Source organism: Vombatus ursinus, unplaced genomic scaffold (assembly GCF_900497805.2).
Source record: "Vombatus ursinus unplaced genomic scaffold, bare-nosed wombat genome assembly UNPS02003567.1, whole genome shotgun sequence".
Lineage (NCBI taxonomy): Eukaryota > Metazoa > Chordata > Mammalia > Diprotodontia > Vombatidae > Vombatus > Vombatus ursinus.
In genome coordinates, this window is record NW_020943345.1 from 189818 (window position 1) to 211282 (window position 21465).

General features: G+C 34.9%; 1 protein-coding gene across 1 annotated transcript in view; it reads right to left on the minus strand.

Annotated features, from left to right (window-relative positions):
• The window catches only part of LOC114052369 (transcriptional regulator ATRX-like), a gene marked incomplete at its 5' end in the record, with an annotated part of 47007 nt that extends 26146 nt beyond the window's left edge, over positions 1-20861 (minus strand). The window contains 5 exon segments of the mRNA XM_027874935.1: positions 9501-9567; positions 10857-12535; positions 13599-13660; positions 15370-15479; positions 20743-20861. Of these exon segments, the coding sequence (XP_027730736.1) occupies positions 9501-9567; positions 10857-12535; positions 13599-13660; positions 15370-15479; positions 20743-20861 (2037 nt within the window).
• Between the last annotated feature and the right edge of the window lie 604 nt (positions 20862-21465).

The following is a 21465-nucleotide window of genomic DNA, read 5'->3' on the forward strand; positions in this document are numbered from 1 at the left end:
AACATCTGGGTCAAATGATATTTACTTCCAAGACTTTGCTTCTGCGTTTCTGATTCATCCTTGTCCCTTTGGTGAATTTCTCCTGCAACCTCTATTTGAAGTAAGCAGACACATTTCACTATCCAGACTTTGTCATGGTGCCCTTCAACTTCCATCATGTAGGTTCCTTTTATGAGTCCTCTTTCTTCATAAGAATGTAAGGTTCTTTTTGTTTTTATTTGAAATACAATACTTGGCTTAATAAATACTTTTTGACTGGATTTTTTCACTTAGGCATGGATCTAAACTACTTTCCAGAATGACTTGGACCAATTCACATTTCTACCAAAAGTGCCATTAATTACAATTATTAAATTAATATAGTAATAACAAAAGCTTCAAAACTGTGCAAAGTGCAAATATTACCTCACTGTGTCACAACCACCCTGGAAAATAGGGTCTAGTGCTATTCCCATTTTAGAAATAAGGAATTAAGGCTGAGGAGGATTGTGACTTATTAAGTGCTTAAGACTAGATTTGCACCCATGTCTTTGAGACTCAAGTCCTCTGGGTACTCCCTTAGTGGAAAAATTTTTTGCAATGATTTTCCTTTTGTAACAAGAAACATTTCCTTTTGTAACAAGAAACAAGACAATTTTTGATACTTTATATTTATTTGTAAAAAGAAAAACTAAATTTTACGCAATCATAAGTATCCATTTTATCCTATAAGATCCTTTTTATCTTTTCTTTAGCTACAAATTTTTCTCTTAACCATAGATTGGGAAGGTAATTTCTTTCCGTTCTCTCCAAACCTATATCCAACTTATATTGGTATAGGGTGTTGATCTAAACCTAATTTTTACAAGTCTGTGATTTCTGGGTTTATCAAACATAATGCTTCTGCCCTGTCTGAGGTCAAGATTTATTTTAACCAAGGTCCTTGTTTGAACTCTGTGATAATATGTATCTTCCATGTGTGTTTCTTGTAAGCAATATGCTGCTGGACTTTGCTTTCTAACCTACAATGCTATTCTCTTCCATTATAGTGACAGTTCACTTTACCTGTATCCACAAATATGACTGTTAATTATGCATTTTCTTCCTCCTCTCTCTACCTCACCTTTCTTTCTTTCTTTCTTTCTTTCTTTCTTTCTTTCTTTCTTTCTTTCTTTCTTTCTTTCTTTCTTCCTTTCTTCCTTTCTTCCTTTCTTCTTCTTCTTCTTCTTCTTCTTCTTCTTCTTCTTCTTCTTCTTCTTCTTCTTCTTCTTCTTCTTCTTCTTTCTTCTCCTCCTCCTCCTCCTCCTCCTCCTCCTCCTCCTCCTTCTTCTTCTTTCTTTTGCTTTTTTTGGTGAGGTAATCGGGGTTAAATGACTTGGCAGGAGACAAAAGTGTTATGTGTCTGAGGCTGCATTTGAACTCAGGTCCTCTAGACTCCAAGGCCTGAGCTCTATGTGCATTGTGCCACCTAGCTGCCCTACCTCACTTTCTTCTGAAAAAAAATAGTACAGATGATGTTTACCTATCATGATGTTAAATAATCTACAAGTAATCCAACCTGTTTCTGCCCCTCTTCTAATTCTGTCAATCAGTTTTTAATCTTTCTTTCCTTTAAGTCTACCCAAATATTGAAGTTGTGAATATTTCCTTGCCTGTCCTGACCTTTCTCTTAAACCCTCTTCTACTCTTCCTGGTCCTATTTCTTGCCTTGTTGAGTTTAATGTATTTCAACACACACCCTTTATATATGTGAATGAGTATGTTCAACTTTGATTTGTCCATTTCAGGTCATTCATCCTGTACTCTAGGTAAGAATATTCTTTATGATGTGAGATAAGCTGCCTCCTTTTCCCTCACCAATGTAGTCCCTATGCCATATAGGTTATCCTTGGTTAAAGGGTTTTATAATCTTATGGTTTTTCTAACAAGCTCTCTTCAACTCTGAACTGGCAGCTGCCAATGCCTGTGTAATACCAACTGTACTATTTCACCTGAGAATCTCATCAGCGTCCATGGATCTCAAGCCAAATGATTCTTAAATCTAGCTTTCTGGTCCCAAGCTTTCTGCTGACCTCCAACTTCCCACTTCCAACTGCGTTTCAGACATCTCAAACTCGATGTCCCACAGACATCTTAAACATACCCAAAAACTGAACTCATGATCTTTCCTTCTGAAACCCTCCTCTCCTCCTACCTTCCCTATTGCTATCCTGCCAGGCTCATGATCTACTAGATTCCTCACTGTCCCCCATATCTAGCTGTTGCTAAGGCCAGTCAATGCTCACTTCTCTTTTCTGACACTGCCACTCCCTTATCATCTCAAATATAACAACAACTACTGAGAAGTCCACCTGCTTCAAGTCTCTCCTCACTCGAGCCTATACTCCATTGAGCCATGAAGTGATTTTTGTAAAGTGTAAGTCCAATCATGTCATTCATACCCTTAATAAACTTCGGCAGTGCCTTATTGGCCTCAGGATCAAATAGAAAATGCTCTGTTTGGCATTCAAAGATAAGACATTCATAATCTAGCCCCCTTCTACCATTCCAGTCTCCTTACACCTTAATTCCCACAGTGGTCTCCTGGCATTTTCTCCAGCTGTCCTTCATGCCTGGAACACTATCACTGTCACTGACTCCTGACCTCCCTAACTTCCTTTAAGTCTCAACTAAAACTCACCTTTTCAAGTTTTCTTCCCAATTCTTAATTACAGTGCCTTCCCCATTTCAATTATCTCCTATTTTTCCTTTGTATAGATTACTTTGTATATATATATATTTGTTTGCTTCTTGTCCCGTAAACTCCATGGACACAGGAACTATTATCTTTCGCTTTTTTTGTATGTCCAGTACTTAGTGCCTCATAAATAGTAGGTGCTTAATAAATGTTTATTGGTCAAAAAAATAAAATATCCAAAAAATTTTTAAATCAATAAAAAACTGTCTCCTACAATTGTTAAAAAGTGATAGTCAATACAAATTTATTTTTAAACCATCTTCATAAACAATTCGATTATATCAAATTAAATCAGTAGTTCAAAAATCCTTACACTGAATAATCTGAAGCACTAAGTTAACTTAACTCACTTACCTCTTAACTCGACAGTTAACAGAGTTAACTTAATTCTGGTACATTTATTATCATAAGAACTAAATTTTATAGAGACACACTCATTAAGTTCCATTTTATCAGACTATCCTCTAAATTTGCAATTTCTAAATTAGAAAACATGAACTCTTAAGTACACAATTATGCAGAAATGTCAATTAAGCCCAAATAAAAAATCCATATGAATATAATAAATTAGAATAATAATTATAATAATTTCTTAACACATAACTGCAACAATATGGGTAAAGGAACCTAAAAACTATCAAACTACCTTGTATTTGACTGTTGATCATCTTCCAGTGATGTTTTTAGGAACTTTCAGCCCCGAATCATCAGTGCTCACTTGATAAATGAATTAAAAAGATTTAAAAAATAAGCTCTACTCTGTCATTTTTCATACTACTGCAAAAATTATACCAAGAACAGTCCACACAAACTATCATGTTTTTCTGTTTTGAGTGTGAAAATCCAAATGTAATTATTTCCTAAAGCTTTATTAATTAATTTTTACATCAGAATGGGTTTAAACTAAAAAAGAAAAGAAAGATATTCAATGAATGCTTTTAGAAAAATCTTATACAATTCTGGAAAGATGGTGGAATAGGCCAGAAAATTCTGGGCTCTCCAAATTTTTTCTACAAAAAAGAGAGCAAAAGTAAACACAGAGTGGTAAAAATAACTTGAGAGGACCTCAGGAAAGACCCAATCTACAGGCCAGATTTCACTAAACCAATAAACAACAAGCCCCAGAGGCAACTGAGTGGGAAGTAGCTGAAGTAACTTTCATTTCACAGATTGAAGTAGGGAAAGCTTTGAAGGACCCTCTCCTGTCCACACCAAGCCTACCTCTGCTGACTAGACATGATCCCATAGTCCCAACAGTGATGAAGAAGGACTTAATCTGAGACCAGTGATTTGGGGTTAAATCTGTTCTTTAAGAAAAAAAAAAGTTTTTTCTGTGTCACACCTATCCAACAGACCTCCTCTGGGGTGTATTTTCTCTAACAATAATATCTCAGCAGTAAGAGAAGCTATAGGTGGGAAACAGAAAAAGAAAAGGATAAATCTCAGTTCTGGGAGGTGGTCCAATTGAAAGGACACTTTTGTTAGTGGAGGGAGAGAGATCTGTAACAGAAGGTGGGCAAATCATCAGCTACTGAGAGAGTACTATAGTTTATGGACAACTTCATTCCAAGGAGAAAAAGTTGTGACCCATCATCTAGTGTTAGACCCAGGGTGACTGCAAAGCAAATGTCTGGGTGCAATGGAAAAACTGTTAAGGGCAGCCAACTAAAGAAATGAAGAAACAATCAAAGAATCCTCACCTTGATATCTAATCTCTCCACTCAGCAGCTCTTTCCCAGCATTACAATCTATGATAGACCTCATATTGGTCTGAGTAACTTGACTCTAACACAGTGATGTCATTTTGGTCTTCTTCAAGAAAGACAACAACTAACCAACTCCTACAATGGCTACACTCTCTTCTCTTCCCCATTTTGACCCTTTGGCAAACCAAATGCTATACTGTCTGCTTCTCTAAATGTCCTTCCCTCCTTATTCTTTTACTGATTGTGCCCTGCCAGGCCTCAGCCTACTCAAATGTAGCTGAACAAAGACAAAGAAAATCACAAAGTCACACCACAAATTTATGTTACACAATCTCAAATGGGCCCTTACTGCAGTAAGGTCATCTCTCTTCACTATCCTACTCATCTTTTCTAAACCTTTTCATTTCTCCTTCCACAACCCCCATACTCAGCTGAGAATCTTGCCTCCTATTTCACTGAAAAAAGCAATGTGCTTCAATTCTCATGTCAAACCACTCAGATAGCAGTGTCCCCTATAATTATCTCTTTCTTCACCCAGTCTCACATGAAGGGATGGCCCTTCTTTCCAAATCCACCAACACCAAAGCTTATTCCATTTCAGCTTCTTCACAATGTTGCCATTTCTATTATCCCATTCTCAGTCTCTCCTTGTCTACTGGTTGCTTTTTTACTGCCTATAAATATATCTTTGTCTCCACAATCCTCAAAAAGTACTCCTCTGATCTGTCCATCCCTATTATTTTTCTTCCGATATACCTCTTTTTTTGTCTGGTCCTTTACAAGGCTGCCTACAATCTATGGCTACACCTTTTTTTTCCCTCTTAGGTTCTTTAGTGTGGATTCTACACTGAAAAATGTTCTCTGCCAAGTTACTTAATAGTTAAATTCAATGTTTTCTTCCTCAGACTTCATTCCCCTTGACCTCAATACAGCCTTTAGCACTGTCCTCCACCCTCTCCTCCTTCTCTCTAGGTTTCCTGGTTCTCCTCCTTCCTATCTGACTAGTCACTCCATCTCAAGAGTTATTTATTTTCCCAAATTTTCATACAGATCACATCAACAAATGCTGGCTCGTCCCTTTGTTTCAGTTCTCTTCTTTACTCTTTACACTATTTCACATGGTAATCTCATCAGCTCCCAAGCATTCAGTTACAACCTCTAACCAGTTCTAACTTTTCTCCTAATCCCCAAACTCACACCTTCCACTGCTTATTGGACATTTCTAATTGGATTTGCATAGACATCTTAAGCTCATGTTGTCCAAAACTAATCTCAGTATTTTCACTCCCAACCTTCCTCCACTCTAACTCTTCCTAACTTCCTTGGATTTTCTATGCTGTCATCACTTGCAGGAATATTCCGACATTTTAAATTTCTATGTTATTCCTTCTTCACATTTTCTTGCCTTCTTTGTCTTCACTATCATATGCTGAAATTCATCACCTCTACTTTGGTTTGACTTTCCTCACTTCCCAATCTAACTCTGTATTTAACCAGTTCAGCTTTAAACTGTCTCCTACTTCTCAAAGAATCAATCAACAAGGATTTATTAAGTGACTACTACGTGCCAGGCAACCCTTTCGGATCCCTTGTCTCTGTCCTATTGCCACTGACAGTTTGCTTAACACCAAGTTATGAACCACCTCTAGTACTCACATGCTACTAAATAGAACTAGTGAAAATCATATATATATGATTGAGAAGGTTCACTAAAGAATTTATTAAATCTTAATTGGACTCTCACTAAAGCTGGAATAACCTTTTATTCTTCCCTTAAGGACTATGTCATTCTCCACATAACCAATGACTTCTTCAACTGTCATATTTGATCCTTTTTCTTTTCTCTAAATTTTCAGGACACTGTATTCTTTTTGTTCTAATCAGACAATTTATATTGTAACCCTGGGAAAGTCACTTAACTTTGCTGTACCTTGAGGGTTTTAGACTTAGTGGTCTTTAAGATCTTTCAAAACAATATATCTCTCTGACCAATCACCTTCCTAATTTTCTAATTATTAGGGTTAGGGTTATATTATTATATATTATATTATTCCTCTGAACTCCAGTTATTCACCAATGTTCTCTCCTGACCCTTTTCTCTTCTAGTATATAACTCAGATACCACCTACTGCCATTGGTTTAATCATTATATATGCAAATGGTTTCCAGATCTATACAAACAGCCTTAGACCTCTAATGAGATCAAGTCCCACATCACCAACTATTTGACATTTCAAATGAGATGTTTCACAGTCATTTCTTATTAAATACATTCAAAATAAAATGATTTTCCTCACAAACTAACATCTCTTGCTATATATATGGCAATATTTTTATTTCTTATTCTTCTTTCTGTTACCTGTCTCCCAGTGACTCACTGTCACAACCTCATACAGGCATTCACAAATGTAATCAGATGCCAAATCCTGTCACTTTTACTTCCACATTACCTCCAACATCTAGGTCCCTCTCCTCGCAATACAACTTCAATTCTTATTCAGAAACCTCATTATTTCTCACCTGGACTACTTTTACTTCCTACATGAGGCCTTCTTTGATCCTCTCAAGTGTTAATTCCTCTACTCACCCCAAAATTACTACTAATAAAAGAAAGATGAGGGGGAAAAAGAGCAGCTTTTTTGAAAGGACTTTAAGATTTATAAAGCTCTCTATAAATATTATCTCATTTTATCCTCATAATAATCCTAGGATGTCAATGTTATCCTGACTATAGTCCCAGTTTTTTATTACATAAACTATCTAAATGTCTCTACATGAGGCTTTTGTGATCCCTAGAGGTATTAATATCTCTCACCTCCAAATTTCTGTTATATTTACTTAGTACACACACACATCTGCCTGTGTGTGTATCTATCGATATGTCTGTTTGTTATCTTCCCCTGATATAATATAAGCTTCTTAATGGTAGAGGCTGCTTTTTTCTTAATTAATATTACCAGTACTTTGCACAACCCTGGATGAATAGAAAGCACTTTACAAATATGTGGTGATTTAATTGATGCAAGCAGGCATCCCTCCATTGTATCATTTTAAGGAATTTTATTTTTACCTTTCCTCCTCTTTCTTTCTTTACTTTCTTTTGTCTCTTCTGTGGATTCTCTGTCACTTATATTTAGATTGTGTGTAACCAGCGTGCATCTAAACTTCTTAATTTCCTCAAAGTCTGAATCAGATTTCAAATTGCCTTTTTCACAAATTCCTAAGAATGAAATCAAAAAAGGAATTTATGTGGACACACAAATGGGTTGTGACCTAACATCCCTGGAAGCAGCTTTCAAATAAGTCAGATCACAGATTCATCTGAGTACTGGGTATTTAAGATCTATTCAAACTTCACTTACAACTACTAACCCTTTTTTAACAGAACATTTATAATATTGTGCTTCTTGAGCTAAAGTTTTTTTCATCTTTTTCATGTTGTCAACCCTAACCCTAACCCAACAATTTTGTAAACGGCATCTGTTTGAAAAAAATATTAATTTTACATTTTTCAGAAGCACAATGAGTTAATAAAGCTAAGAAATGAACATATTCATGTGTATCTTTCTGATGCTTCTCACCCTCACTTCTTCTGTTTGTTTCATCTTTCTTTTCAGTAATGTTCTTAGCATCATTTGATTCTTCAGTTTCATCTGAGGAAAAACTGGCTCTGGTTTCTTCTAAGTGCATCTTCTTAGCAATTCTTTAAGATAAAATATTTTCTCTAGTTAAGAACAAACTAATTCTCAAATAAATAACACTATGTAATTATGGATCCAAAATAACCCAAGAAAAATTAAGCAAGGAAAAGAAACAATAAAATAATTATTAAAAGAGTCTATATATTGTGAAGTAAAATGAGAATGAAAATATATTGTGTCAAGAAGTATTTCTTAACCTGCTGCTTTGTACCTGAATGCAAAACAACCAGAAAAAAAGAATTCCCTGCTCTCAAGGAATGCACAGTTTAATAGAGGAGACCACATTCAATCCATTATGCACAAAGAAGCTACAGATAGCATAAACTAAAAATAGTTTCAGAGGAATGACACTAAGATTAGGACCAACAAGAGGGTCCTTGTGGAAAATGAGACTTCAGCTGAAACTTGGAAGAATTTAGACAAGCCAAGACACAGAGATGAAGAGGTAAGGAAAACCTCTTACTGAACGAAATCTTTTAATAACACTTACTCTGATATTACTTATAAGATTACTTTCTATTTATATTGATATTGGTTATATCTTGTATGTATAGTTATTTATGCTTTCTCCTCCATTAGGATGTGAGCTCCCAGAGAGTAGGAATTTTTTTCCTGTCTGGCACATAGTAAATGCTTAATAAAATGCTTGCTGACTGAGTGACTTGGTTTGACTTAACCTATATAAACTACTTCAATAATCTTTCTGCAAAATGAGGTATTATGGCCACTCGTATATGTGAATTTTAAAGAGAAAATTATTACCTCAAAATGCCACTTAATCTACTTTTGATTTGTGGCTCTTCAGTAAGAGACTTAAAATATGAACAATCAAATGTGCATTGAGTAAAACCTTTTCTATTAAAGAAAATCACTGTATTTGTAGATCTATGATAATATAAAAAGCCATGACGCTTAGCATTATAAAGCCCTAAAACATTTTTGAAAGATCAAAAGTTGATAAATTGAATCTAATTCAGTGTCATAATATCTAGTTTTAAAATATATATTTATATAAACATATACAGACACTGTTCTTATTAAATGTGATTAAGCAAAACACTATTGCCTTAACTATAAAACTATTTTTATATATTTATATCGCTCAATAAAAGCCAGAGAAGATTAAAGCCCTCATTACTGATGTTACATCTAATATACAAAATTAAAAAGAAATGCCAACTTTTTGTGCTACTGAATATAAATAATGAATATGCTGTAAATTCTCTTCATAATTTTTGGTTGCTTAAATTTCTAATAAATTTTAGTCTCATTAATGCAGAAAGTTTTCTTTTAACAAATTTTCTGCTATTTTTGGTTTTTCACATGCTATAAGAATAGTTATTACAATTAATTAAAACTTTAGGGATGAAACCATACCTATTTTCAGGATCATCGTCATCTTCTTCCATTAAAACAGGAACAAATACAGTGTTCGTTTCATCTCCTTGAATTAAAAAAAAAGTATATTTCATTCTTCTTAATAACAAATGAAAGTATATATGTTGAATTTAGTTTATGAAAGCTTTAAGGCAACACTTACAGAGAAAATAAATGTTATTTTGCTTTAAAGAAGTGGGGATATGCTCGTTTGTCTGGAGACTTTTTGAGGAAAATAAAAATGTGATCAAAACCCAGGTGCTACTTTATATTTTTGAAAGGTTCAACAGACATTTAATCTTATCAATGGAGCAGTACAATTTTATATGAAACTTACTTTTTATATTTTAATTTCATTTTAGTAAGATGTGTTACTTATATTACAAATATAAAATTGTGTCTGTATACACATATTTGCATACATATATTTAATGCATGTATGCACTCACACACACACATACACGAGTACAGATGACTGATTGGGTGGATGGATGACAACTCCTTTCTAATGTCTGGCCACTGATCTCCAATTCATCATTACCAATTAAATATCAAAGACAGATATTTGAGAGCTCCTGAACTGGTCTCTATATATCTAGTATTGTTCTTGTTCGGTTATTTTCAGTTGCGTGACCCATTTAGGGTTTTATTGGCAAAGATAATGGAGTGGTTTGCCATTTCTTTCTCCAGATTATTTTACATATGAGAAAACTGAAGCAAACTGGGTTAAGTAAGAAAAAACATAGCTATACTGAGCCTAACATTGAAAATCTTACAAAATCTGGGTCCATCATCTTTTCCACTCACTTGAACCAACCACACTGTACCACCAAAGGGAGACACTGAGGCCCAGAAAGGGAAAATTACTTAGATTCATATTATGACATACCTAGAAGAAACCCACTCCCTTTTAAAAATTCCTAGAGAGAACTGGTGGATCAGAGAAGGAAGGAAAGCGAGTGTTTGAGAGACATCAATAGGGTTAGAAAAATTGGATTTTAGAGACAAAGATTTTCAGAACATTTACCCTAATTCTATTCATATGTGCACCAGGACATAAACTTCAATCTTCCAACTCTAAATTCAATGGTCTTTATACTAGCTCTCCTCCCTAAATTTCCATACTTAGGTACCAACTCTCCATTTACTCATATGAAAAATGAGAATGATACATTCTGTAAACAATTTATAATTTCTTTTGATTGTAGGGTTGATAAAAGGAAAATCTTTTGTAAACAAAGGCATCAAGGCAACCTTACACACTAAGATGTTTCCTTATGTTAATAAGGTAGTTTAAAACTATCATAGAAAAGAAAGAAAGATGTCTCTAAGGATTTAAACATTTTTTTTACATACCTGACAACTGAAAATGTTCAGTATTTGATGCATCAGTATTTTCTGTAATAGTCATTTCAGATTTGTCACTATCCAACACAACAGATGAAGAGAATAAAAAATCATTTTCATCCTGTTGTTTCTCAGTATTTTCTGCAATGGAAAACTCAGAAGCTTTACTTTTTTTGTCATCGTTATCTGAATTATAAGTGGAATCTTCTCTTTTTCGTTTTGCTTTATCATCTTTAAGCTCATGATGCTTTGTCTTGTATACAATTTTCTTCTGAATACTGTCATGTTTTAAATTGGTATCAGACCCTGAAGAACTCTCATCCACCTTGGTAGCCTTCTTCCACTTGAATTTTTCTTCAGCATCAGGCAAAAATATTTGTCTGCCTTCTTTTTCCCACTGTTCTGATGACTTTGCTTTACATTGTTCATCACTTTTTTCTGAATTAGATGTAACAAGCTCCTTTTCTATGTGTCCAACTGAAGGTGTTTTCACAAGGGGTGATCTTTGAAGGTCAGTTTCTTCATTAAATAATGTACTGTCATTATCAGGGATGACATCAGTATTTCCTGTAATACTGGTCTCCTTTTGATATTCCTCTTCTGTTTTCTCTTGACTAACAGGATCTTTCAGTGAGGAATCTGATATGGAAATAGGAGAAAGCTTAATATATAATTTCTTCATTAATGTCTTTACCGTAGATCTTCCTTTGCCAACTTTTGAAGATTCATTTATTTCTGAAGAGAGATTTTCTGTGTCCTTATATGTTTCAGTATTTTCATCATTCTGGATATTGACAGAAGTTTCTAGATTGTCAGAAATATTTTTAGGCTTTGAAGAAGGAATGGCTAGAATGTCCCTATCTAAAGATTTAGAAGTACATGGAGGTTCATATTGAAATTCTTCATTTGTATTCTTAACTTCACCAGTTGCTGCTGTTGGAACTATAATGTCTGTATCAGTTTTGTCATTTGGAAACCTTTTTGTCTTTGTAGGAAATTTATCTTCCACTTCACATTTTTCATCTACATTTTTAATCTTGCCATGTTTTTTAACATTCTCATGTTTTCCTTCTTTGATATTTTCTTCCTTGTCTCTAACAACCAAATTGCTTATCTCCTTGTTCAAGTATTCTTCTAATGCCTTATGAGCCTTATTTATGTCACTCATCACAAATCTAATAGCTTTCAATTGATTTAACTTAGTACTTGAGCTCATTTCTGAATTACTACCTATTTGTTCCAAAAACGTCACAAAACTGGAGTTTATATCTGCAGTGTTCTCAAGCAGTGTTTTGGTCTTTTTAATCAAATATTTTGGGACCATTAATGATGAAAAAGAACACGTTACAGCATCAGAATGAGAATCATCTAACTGAGGTTTTTCTTCTTTTTTGGTGGTGGAGTGAAATTTAGGTGGACGGTTACATGTCTTACCACTCTTTTCACTTGCAGACTTTGGCTTCTTTTTATTCTGTTGCCTCAAAAGTGATAAATTCTCAAATACACTGTCACAGACGGCAATCAAATCTAACAAAGGTTCAGGGTGGCAAATATAGCACTGCCACTGACTGTTTTCATCCATTACTTTTGATAGCTCTTTTTGCCCAAGATTGTGCCAAATGCATTTTTTGCAGAAAGCATTATGGCAAGAGTCACAACATATTAGGCTTCCACCTTCTGCACACCATCTGAAATGTAAAAAACAAAACAACACAAAAAAAATTAAGGCATCATTCTTCATCAAACAACTATTTAAAGACTTAAAAAATAAAAATTAAGCAGGAATGAAAATCTACTAATTAAAAAAACTGATATAAATGAACATATCTGCTTTAAAATTATAAAAAAAAAGGGCCATGAAAAGACAGAATAAAAATAATTGGAAACTAAATAATCTAATCCTAAAAAATGAATGGGTCAAACAACATATCATAGGAACAATCAATTACTTCATCCAAGAGAATGACAATAATGAGACAATATACCAAAACTTTTGGTATGCAGTGAAAGTGGTTCTTAGGGGAAATGTTATATCTCTAAATGCTTACAGAAAGAAGAAATCAATGAATTGGTCATGCAGCTGAAAATTTACAGGTCCCTAGAAGTATCTCTGCACAAAACCCCCGAAGCTTGGGACAGTACATTCTCCCCACCTTAACAAAGAGTTTAAAACTCAAGTAACTGGCTGGGATCATGAGCAAACTGCATTAAAAAAAGTCAGACCATAAAATCTTTGGTGACAAGGATGATCAGAACACACAACCCGAAGAAGACAACAAAGTCAAAGCTCCTACATCCAAAGTCTCCAGGAAAAACATCAATTGGTCCCAGGCCATGGAAGAGCTCAAAAAGGATTTTGAGAAGCAAGTAAGAGAAATGGAGGAAAAACTGAGAAGAGAAATGACAGTAATGAAAGAAAATCATGAAAAAACAAGTCAACAGCTTGCTAAAGGAGATCCAAAAAAATACTGAAGAAAGTAACACCTTAAAAAATAGCCTAACCCAAATGGTAAAAGAGGTCCAAAAAGTTAGTGAGGAGAAGAATGCCTTAAAAAGCAGAATTGGTCAAATGGAAAAGGAAATCCAAAAGCTCATTGAAGAAAATACTTCCTTAAAAATTAGAATGGTGCAACTGGAAGTTAATGACTTTATGAGAAATCAAGACATTGTAAACAAAACCAAAAATAAAAAACAGTGTTTCCTCATTGGCTGAATATTCTAGAATGTACACCTTTCTGGCACAACTATTACACATCTACTCCTTGACACGTACCTCTTCCTTCTACAAACATCACATGTTCAGAAAATGACGTCTTAAACCCATCCAGAGGTAGAGAAATTAGTATCGATGAGCCTATTAAGCATGTGCACTCCAAGTAAAGCTTAACCTTTATCCTACTTAATGACTTCTGCCAGCAAAGACTGTCTGTATCCAGTTTTACTTGGTTACTTTTCTAGTGGTTGTTTCAATTTTATGGAAACAAACATTTTCCTTCTATCTCTCACTAGGAAAAAATCTCCATGGCCAGATGGATTTACAAGGGAATTCTATTAAACATTTAAAGTACATTTAATTCCAAAACTATAAAGATAATAGTCTGTATAGTATACTCTGGGAAAATTAGTGAATAAGGAGTCCTACCAAATTCTTTTCATGATACAAATATGGTGCTGGTATCTAAACTGGGAAGAGCCAAAACAGAGAAAGAAAATTACAGACTAATCTCCCTAACGAATACAGAAGCAAAAATTTTGAATAAAATATTAGCAAAGAGATTACAACAATTTATGTCAAGGGTAATACACTATGACCAGATAGGATTTATACCAGGAATGCAGGGCTGGTTCAATATTAGGAAAACTAATCAGCACAACTGACTATATCAACAAAACTAACAGAAATCATATGATTGTCTCAATAAATACAGAAAAAGCTTTTGATAAAATACAACACCCATTCCTATTAAAAACACTAAAGAGCATAGGAATAAATGGAGTCTTCCTTAAAAGGATAGTATGTAGCACCTATCAAAAACCATCAGCAAGCATTATATGTAAAGGGGATAAGCTAGAAACATTTTGTAATAATAAAGAAGTGGTACCAAAATAAAGACCCATAACTAGGGAACAGCTGACCAAATGTGTAACATAGCTGTAGTTAAAAGTTACTATGTAGTAAGTACAGACAGGAATGAAGAATTCATTTTAACTAAAAAAACTGATTCAAAGAAAATTCAAAACATTTGCAAAGAAAAATTTGTATAAGTCGATAAAAGGAAAACAAACAGCAACCAGAGAACAATACAAAACATTTCTATAATAACACAATTGAAAAGAACAAAATTAAATCCAACATTTATTAGTAGCATAGTTGATAGAGTGCTAGAAGACTTCAGAAGAAATCCTTTCTCAAGTAACAACCATTTTCAGAATTAATTTCTTTATGAGCACAATAGGTATTATAATAACAACACGAGCTTCACAAGGTTGTTGTGCATCAAACAAGAATAAATATGTAAAGCACTTCGGAAATCTCAGCGAGCTATAAAATACTATTATTAAAGATACTTTTATTATTACAGCAAATACTAATCCTTAAAAAAGTATAATTTGAAATAACCTCCTCTCACCAGAAACAGAGACAATCAAGGGCAGAATAACTGTCAAACATGCACAGTCCTAGGTTTGGGTTTTTGGTGTTTCCTTTTTTTTTAAATTAAACATTTTTCCTTGTTGAAAACAACTTAAATTCTGTCGGTTAAAGGAATACCATAACCAGACAAAATAACCAATTTATTGACCAATTTTTATGATTTATGATTTTTTGAAAGTTTGATATTTACTGCACCCAAGTTCGTAAAACAGATAGCACCTAAACTTTTGAAACAAAGCACTGTAGAATTCATATAAATAAAAGAATATCTTAAAATGTAAGAAGAGATCTGTCGTTTACTCAACTACTACAGAACAAAAGGAATAATAGTTTACAGATAAAATCATTATCCAATTCATAACTACATACCTTACAAATAAGAACATTCAGTGCAGGATGTCTATATATTGAATCCTTCTGAAAATGATTCACCTATTGTCCACAAGCAGTGCAGCTCACAATTCTAGGTAGTCTTTCTCCTAAACAAATCAATATAAACATAGTCTATTAAGAAATAAAATTTTAAATTATATAAAACACTTTAAACTGTATTTTTATAACTCAATGTATTTTAAGCAATGAGCTATTTGCTTAATCAGTAGGAATTCTAATTACAAAGATACATGTATTCACGTTATTCTACTGCTGAATACTTACAGAAAATTATGGACAAGTTTAACAAATTTTAACAGACTAACAAGATGTAGAACTAGAAAGGATCTCATCTTTCTCAAATTCTATCACCCAACTTCTGCTTAAAGTTATCCAGTGACAGGGAAACTCACTACCTCCCAAGGCATATTTGGATAACTGTAATTTCCTACCTCAAACTTTTTAAGAACTTCCACCTGATTTTTCTGGAACGGTACCTACCATGATGGCAATCAAAACAAGATTAATCATTAATTAATTGCAGGAAAACAAAGCAACTCTTTGGGTATCCCTTTTCTCCTGGGATAGCCTTTCAAAGACCTGAACATATCTTTTATATTTTAAAATTACTATGGTAAAAAGACAAATATTAAATAGTATTTCCTTAAACAGATTGTATTCAGTAAGTTCAACTGAGAAGAAATACATATATATTTTGTATACAGAATATAGAGAGAATATTTATATGCTATATATGTTATATATGTATTATTTGAATATACACTTGTATATAGAATATATAAATATAATACAGACTGAGGGAGAGAGACAGACAGACAGAGAGAGAGAGACATAGATAGACAGAGAGAAAGCGAAAGAGAGAAAGGGAAAATGAGAATACACCAGGCCTGAAGTCAGGAAAACTCATTTTCCTGAGTTCAAATCCAGCCTCAGATACTTACTAGCTATGCGACCCTGGGCAAGTCATTTTAACCCTGTTTTTCTCAACTTCCACGTCTATAAAAAGATCTAGAAAAGGGAATACTAAACCATTCCAGTATCTTTGCCAAGAAAAATTCTAAACAGGGTCACAAAGAGTCTGATAAAATGAAGCAAAAAAATTGAAGAAGGAAGAGAGTGTGTGGAGCAACAATCACAACAACAGAACAGAAACAAAAGAACTATTTAATGTGAGAAATAAAAGGAAGGGAAAATAAGTATAGTTAGATCGAAAATACTTTGAGAACAAACTGCAAGGTTTTAAAAGTCAAGATGATGAGTTTATATTTGACACTAGAGGCTAGATTAGATAAAAGGAGCTTATTAAGTAGGGAAGTAACCCAAATAGACCAACCATTATGGAAAATTACTGTGACAACAAAATAGAAAGAGATCTGAGGCAGCAAGATTTGAGTTTAGGCGAAACTACTGTAATGGCACAGAGGGCTTCAGTTAGAGTGACTACTCTATCAGCTACTACACTGAAGGACTGTAGGTCTTGGAATACTCTATTCTGTAGAGTAAAACATCTGGGACTATGACCAAGAATAACTTGCCCAGAAAAATTAAGTATAATCCTAAATGAAACAATGGACGTTTAATGAACTCAAAGATTTTCAGGTATCTACAACAAAAATCACAGCACTTTGGGAAAATTCAACATATAAGATCCAGGAGAAATACAAACATTAAGGACCAATTATAAAGGACTCAATAATGTAAAATTGTCTACTTCTTATATGTGAGAATATAATCAGTACTTTTATGATCATCATCATTATTTGAGTAGTATGAAAGAAATGCGTGAGCTGAGCTGTGTGTGATGTGATGATTCCAAAAAAAATAAAACTGCATGGGGAGGGATAAAAAGGAATAATTATCTCACATAAATGAGGAAAAAAAAGAAATAAAAAATAAAATAAAGAACCGATACAGTAGAAGCTTATAGAAGGGCCAGGATATTCTCAACAGGACTGGGATAGATGGGAGCTAGGTGGCACACTGGCCCTGAAGTCAGGAGGACCTGAGTTCAAATTCGACCTCAGACCAAACACTTGACGCTTACTAGCTGTGTGACTCTGGTCAAGTCATTTCACCCCAATTGCCAAAAAAAAAAAAAGGAATGGGATAAAGAGAGAAATACATATACATGCATATATAAGTTGAAGACAGTAAGGAAAAATAGTAAGCAGGAAATTATACAAGTAATTATAGCTTACAATCTGAATGGGATGAATTTACCCATAAAACTGACACAGAGCAGATAATTCAACAATATGGTGCTTTCAGCAAACAACATAAAAATTAGATACACATGAAGATAAAGGTGAGGAGTAGATTTATCATGTAAAAAAAGCAGGGATAGTCATTGTGATCCCAGACAAGTTAAAGCTAAAATAGATTTAATCAAAAAACGAGGAAAATACATTGTGTGTCAGCAATATTATTTAATTTTTTTAAGCCATTTAAAATAACTAGACAATACAAAATACTTGAGTTCACCTGCCAAAAAAGATACTGGAAGTATATGAACATAAACACAAAATATTTTATGTACAAAAAAAGTCAGATCTAAGTAACTGAAGAAAACATTTTTTGTTCATGGGTAAGCAAAACCAATATAAGAAAAAAATGACAATTTCATCTAGCTGATCTATCTAATCGACGTCATCCCAATGAAATGACTAAAAAATTCATGTGGAAGAAGAAAAGGTCAGGGACTTCCAAGAAACTAGGGCAAAAAAAGATGTCAAGGAAGCAGATTCAGCAGTCTCAGACCTTAAGCTATGTTGTAAGGGGAGAGCAATGTTGAAGTATAAAATGGGGAAGTTTGATTAATTTTTGTACCAATAGAACCTATGCAGCCAAGAACAGAAGGAATGCAGAAAACTGGGCGGGGGGACATTCATAGGTAGTCTCCTGGAAAGAATGTGATTGGGTTGGAATCTCGATGGGGTGTGAGAAATGAGGAGCTGACTGCTTTAGAAAAACATGGGACCATCCCACACCAAATCACATAGACAATCCTGCACTAGGGCTTCTGAGATAGCCAGGCTTTAGGAAAAAGATTTGTGGGATCTGATATTAAGAGTAATCTAATTCAACATGTAGAGATAATATTCTCATCTATAGCCTGATCTGAGAGGCTTCCCTGGCCACCGCTCTAGAAACCCTCAACCTCCTCAGTACTCAGGGCTAAAAAGTCTCCTCTGTTAAAGCCCAAATTGCCACTTAATCTGTAAAATATCTAGGGCATGAACTGACTCCCACTTCCCACTTTAACCCCAGGAAGGAAACAAGCTTTTTGTCCATTTCTATTCCATCCACTAAAAAACAGTTGTGCACCTTTTTTAGGTATGGCAAGGTTTTGTAGAATCTGTATCCCCAGTTTTGGTATTATTGCAAAGCCCCTGTATGAACTCCATTCAAGGCCCTCACTTGTTCCCTTTAGAACAGGCCAAGCCTTTCAAGACCCTGAAGGCCAAACTGACCATCACCTGAGCCTTAACCCTGCCCAACTTGGAAAAACCCTTCTTCACCTTGTATATTGATGAGAGGCAGGAAAATGCCATGGGAGTTTTAACCCAGGCGCCTGGATCTGACACTAGTCTAGTAGCTACTTTTCTAAAGAACTTGGTTGTGTTAACTCTGGATGGCTCTCTACCTACAGGCAGTGGCTGCCATAGCCATTTTGATTGTGGAGGCCTCCAAACTTACTCTTTCGAAATCCTAACCCCTCACTGGGTTCAGAGTATCTTGGAAGCTTAAAGGCCATCAGTGGCTGGCTCACCAATAGACCTGACTCTCTAGATATGCCACACTCTCGATCCAGCTACCCTGCTTGCCAATACTATTGGGTGATACCATTCGTCACTGATTGAGGAGACCCTAGATTCTGTCTACTACAGCCACCCCCAACTTGAAGGACTTTCTTCTTGAAAACCTTGATGGGGAATGGTTCATAGATGGGTCTATTTTCATTGAGGACAGGAAGAGAAGAACAGGCTACTCAGTAGTCAGCCTTATTAGCATCTCCCCCTGGGACCTTGGCTCAGAGAGCTAAACTTGTCACCATCATAAGGGCTTTAGAATTGGGAAAGGGCCTGAGAGTTAACATCTAGACTGATTTCAAATATGATTTTCATGTCTTACATGCTCATGAGGCTATAAGAAAAGGAGGATTCTTGACAGCCAAATACTCCCCCATCAAACATGCTAAGGAAATTTTACAGTTACTGCAAGCTGTTCATGAATTAAGAGAGGTATCGGTTGTATTTTGTAAAGGACATTTTCAAAAGGGGGACTGAATTCAGGCCAGAAATAACCAACTTACATTCTCTGCCACTTGAGCAGCTGTAAGCTTACCCCTGACCATGGCACCATTACTCTGTCAGCTCCCTGATTCCTATAACCTCCAGAGAAAGGGGATATACTCTCTCCTCATCCAGGTGGTTTCAGACATCCTTGGGCCAATTCCTCAGCCTAGAGGATAACCAACGTAAGCTGGGAAAGAACACCCTCTAGTCTCTAGTGAAACCTATTTTCACTGTTCACAAGATATCATCCAGAAAGTTTGCCAATCCTATGCTATCTGTGTCTAGGTGAACCCTGAAGGGGTCATTAAACGTCCCCCACATCCCTTTTAAAACCTGTGTACTGAAGGGGCGTGTATCTAGGAGAAGACTGGCAAATAGATTTCACTCAGATGCCCCTTTGTAGAGGTTTTAAGTTCTTTCTGGTATTTGTGGACACCTTTATTAACTGGGTTAGGAGTTAGGCCCCAGCAAGATGAGGTAATAGGGAAAAGTTCATCCATCATAGCTGGAGTGATCCAGAGTCAGAGTCTAAGTTAACAATGGGTAGAAGAAAAGAATGAGTATTGAGAGCAGATATCATGGTCAGAAGATGAGTAAGAAGTGGTATGGAGGCCTCTGCTCCAAAAAGAAAGGCAAAACTTCACCTTTCATCTCCACAAGAAAAAAATTAGCAGTTTAAAATTCAAAATAAAACATAAACAACCATTTGAAAAACTATTCATAAATCACTAATTTGCAGATAGAGTTTATAAACTAAGGGCCTACATAACAAAGAGTTTACTCATGAAAAATAATGATGCATATGTTATTTGTTTGCATATGAATGTACCACTCTGATTTTGAACAAGCCATGTTACTTTTATGTACTTCTGTTTCCTCATCTATAATATCAGGGATTTGGATAAGTTCTAAAATCCCTCCAGCTATGAATCTATTTTTCTATGACTTCCTAATTTCATAACAATAATTAATTTTATGAATGTAAAACCAAAATTTATACCCATAACTAGTAGAATTAACTTACAAATAAGTATAGAAATATGCTATGACTTACTTTCACTGAAGCTTTCCATAACAGGATTACTTGAAATTTCATCTGACTGAAATTTATTTATAGATTCATCCACAAATTGTCCATCACCAGGGTCAATATGTTCAACAACTTCAAGTTTCCTAAAGAAAACATAAAACCTATGTTTATACTTAAGCCAAATGAAGAAACAAGGTGACCCTAGTGAACCGCAAGGTTTCAGAAAACTGGCTTACTTGGTGAGATTATTAATAAAGTTGATATGACAATACTCCAATCAATGTGATTTCACAGTTTCATACATTGCGAAGGCGAATCACCTCATATTGTGAATTTTGACAAAGATACAAAAGGAGATAGAGTGGGAGATAACAGAAATAGCAGTTAGGTGGACAACCTTCCATGCATGTGCAGCCTTGGTATGTTTGTACTCTTTAAAAACATCCTCTTTTAGTCAGAAACACCAACTAACCTTTTTGAGGATGATGCCTTCAAGGGTTCCATTTCTTCAGAATAATCACTGCCTTGAAAAGACTAACCAAATACAAATGTCAGTGAATCCAAAAAGTTAAGTGTTTATTTTCCAGTTCTGTCCAATTCTGTGACTGAGGGAACAGCCATTTCCAGCATTAAAGCCTAAACTAGCCTAGAGTCAAGATCTCCTCAAATCTATCCACACACAGGTTGTGGAACTTAGACACTTGACCAGGAGGGACAACAGGAACTGGACCACAATTCCCCCCAGAA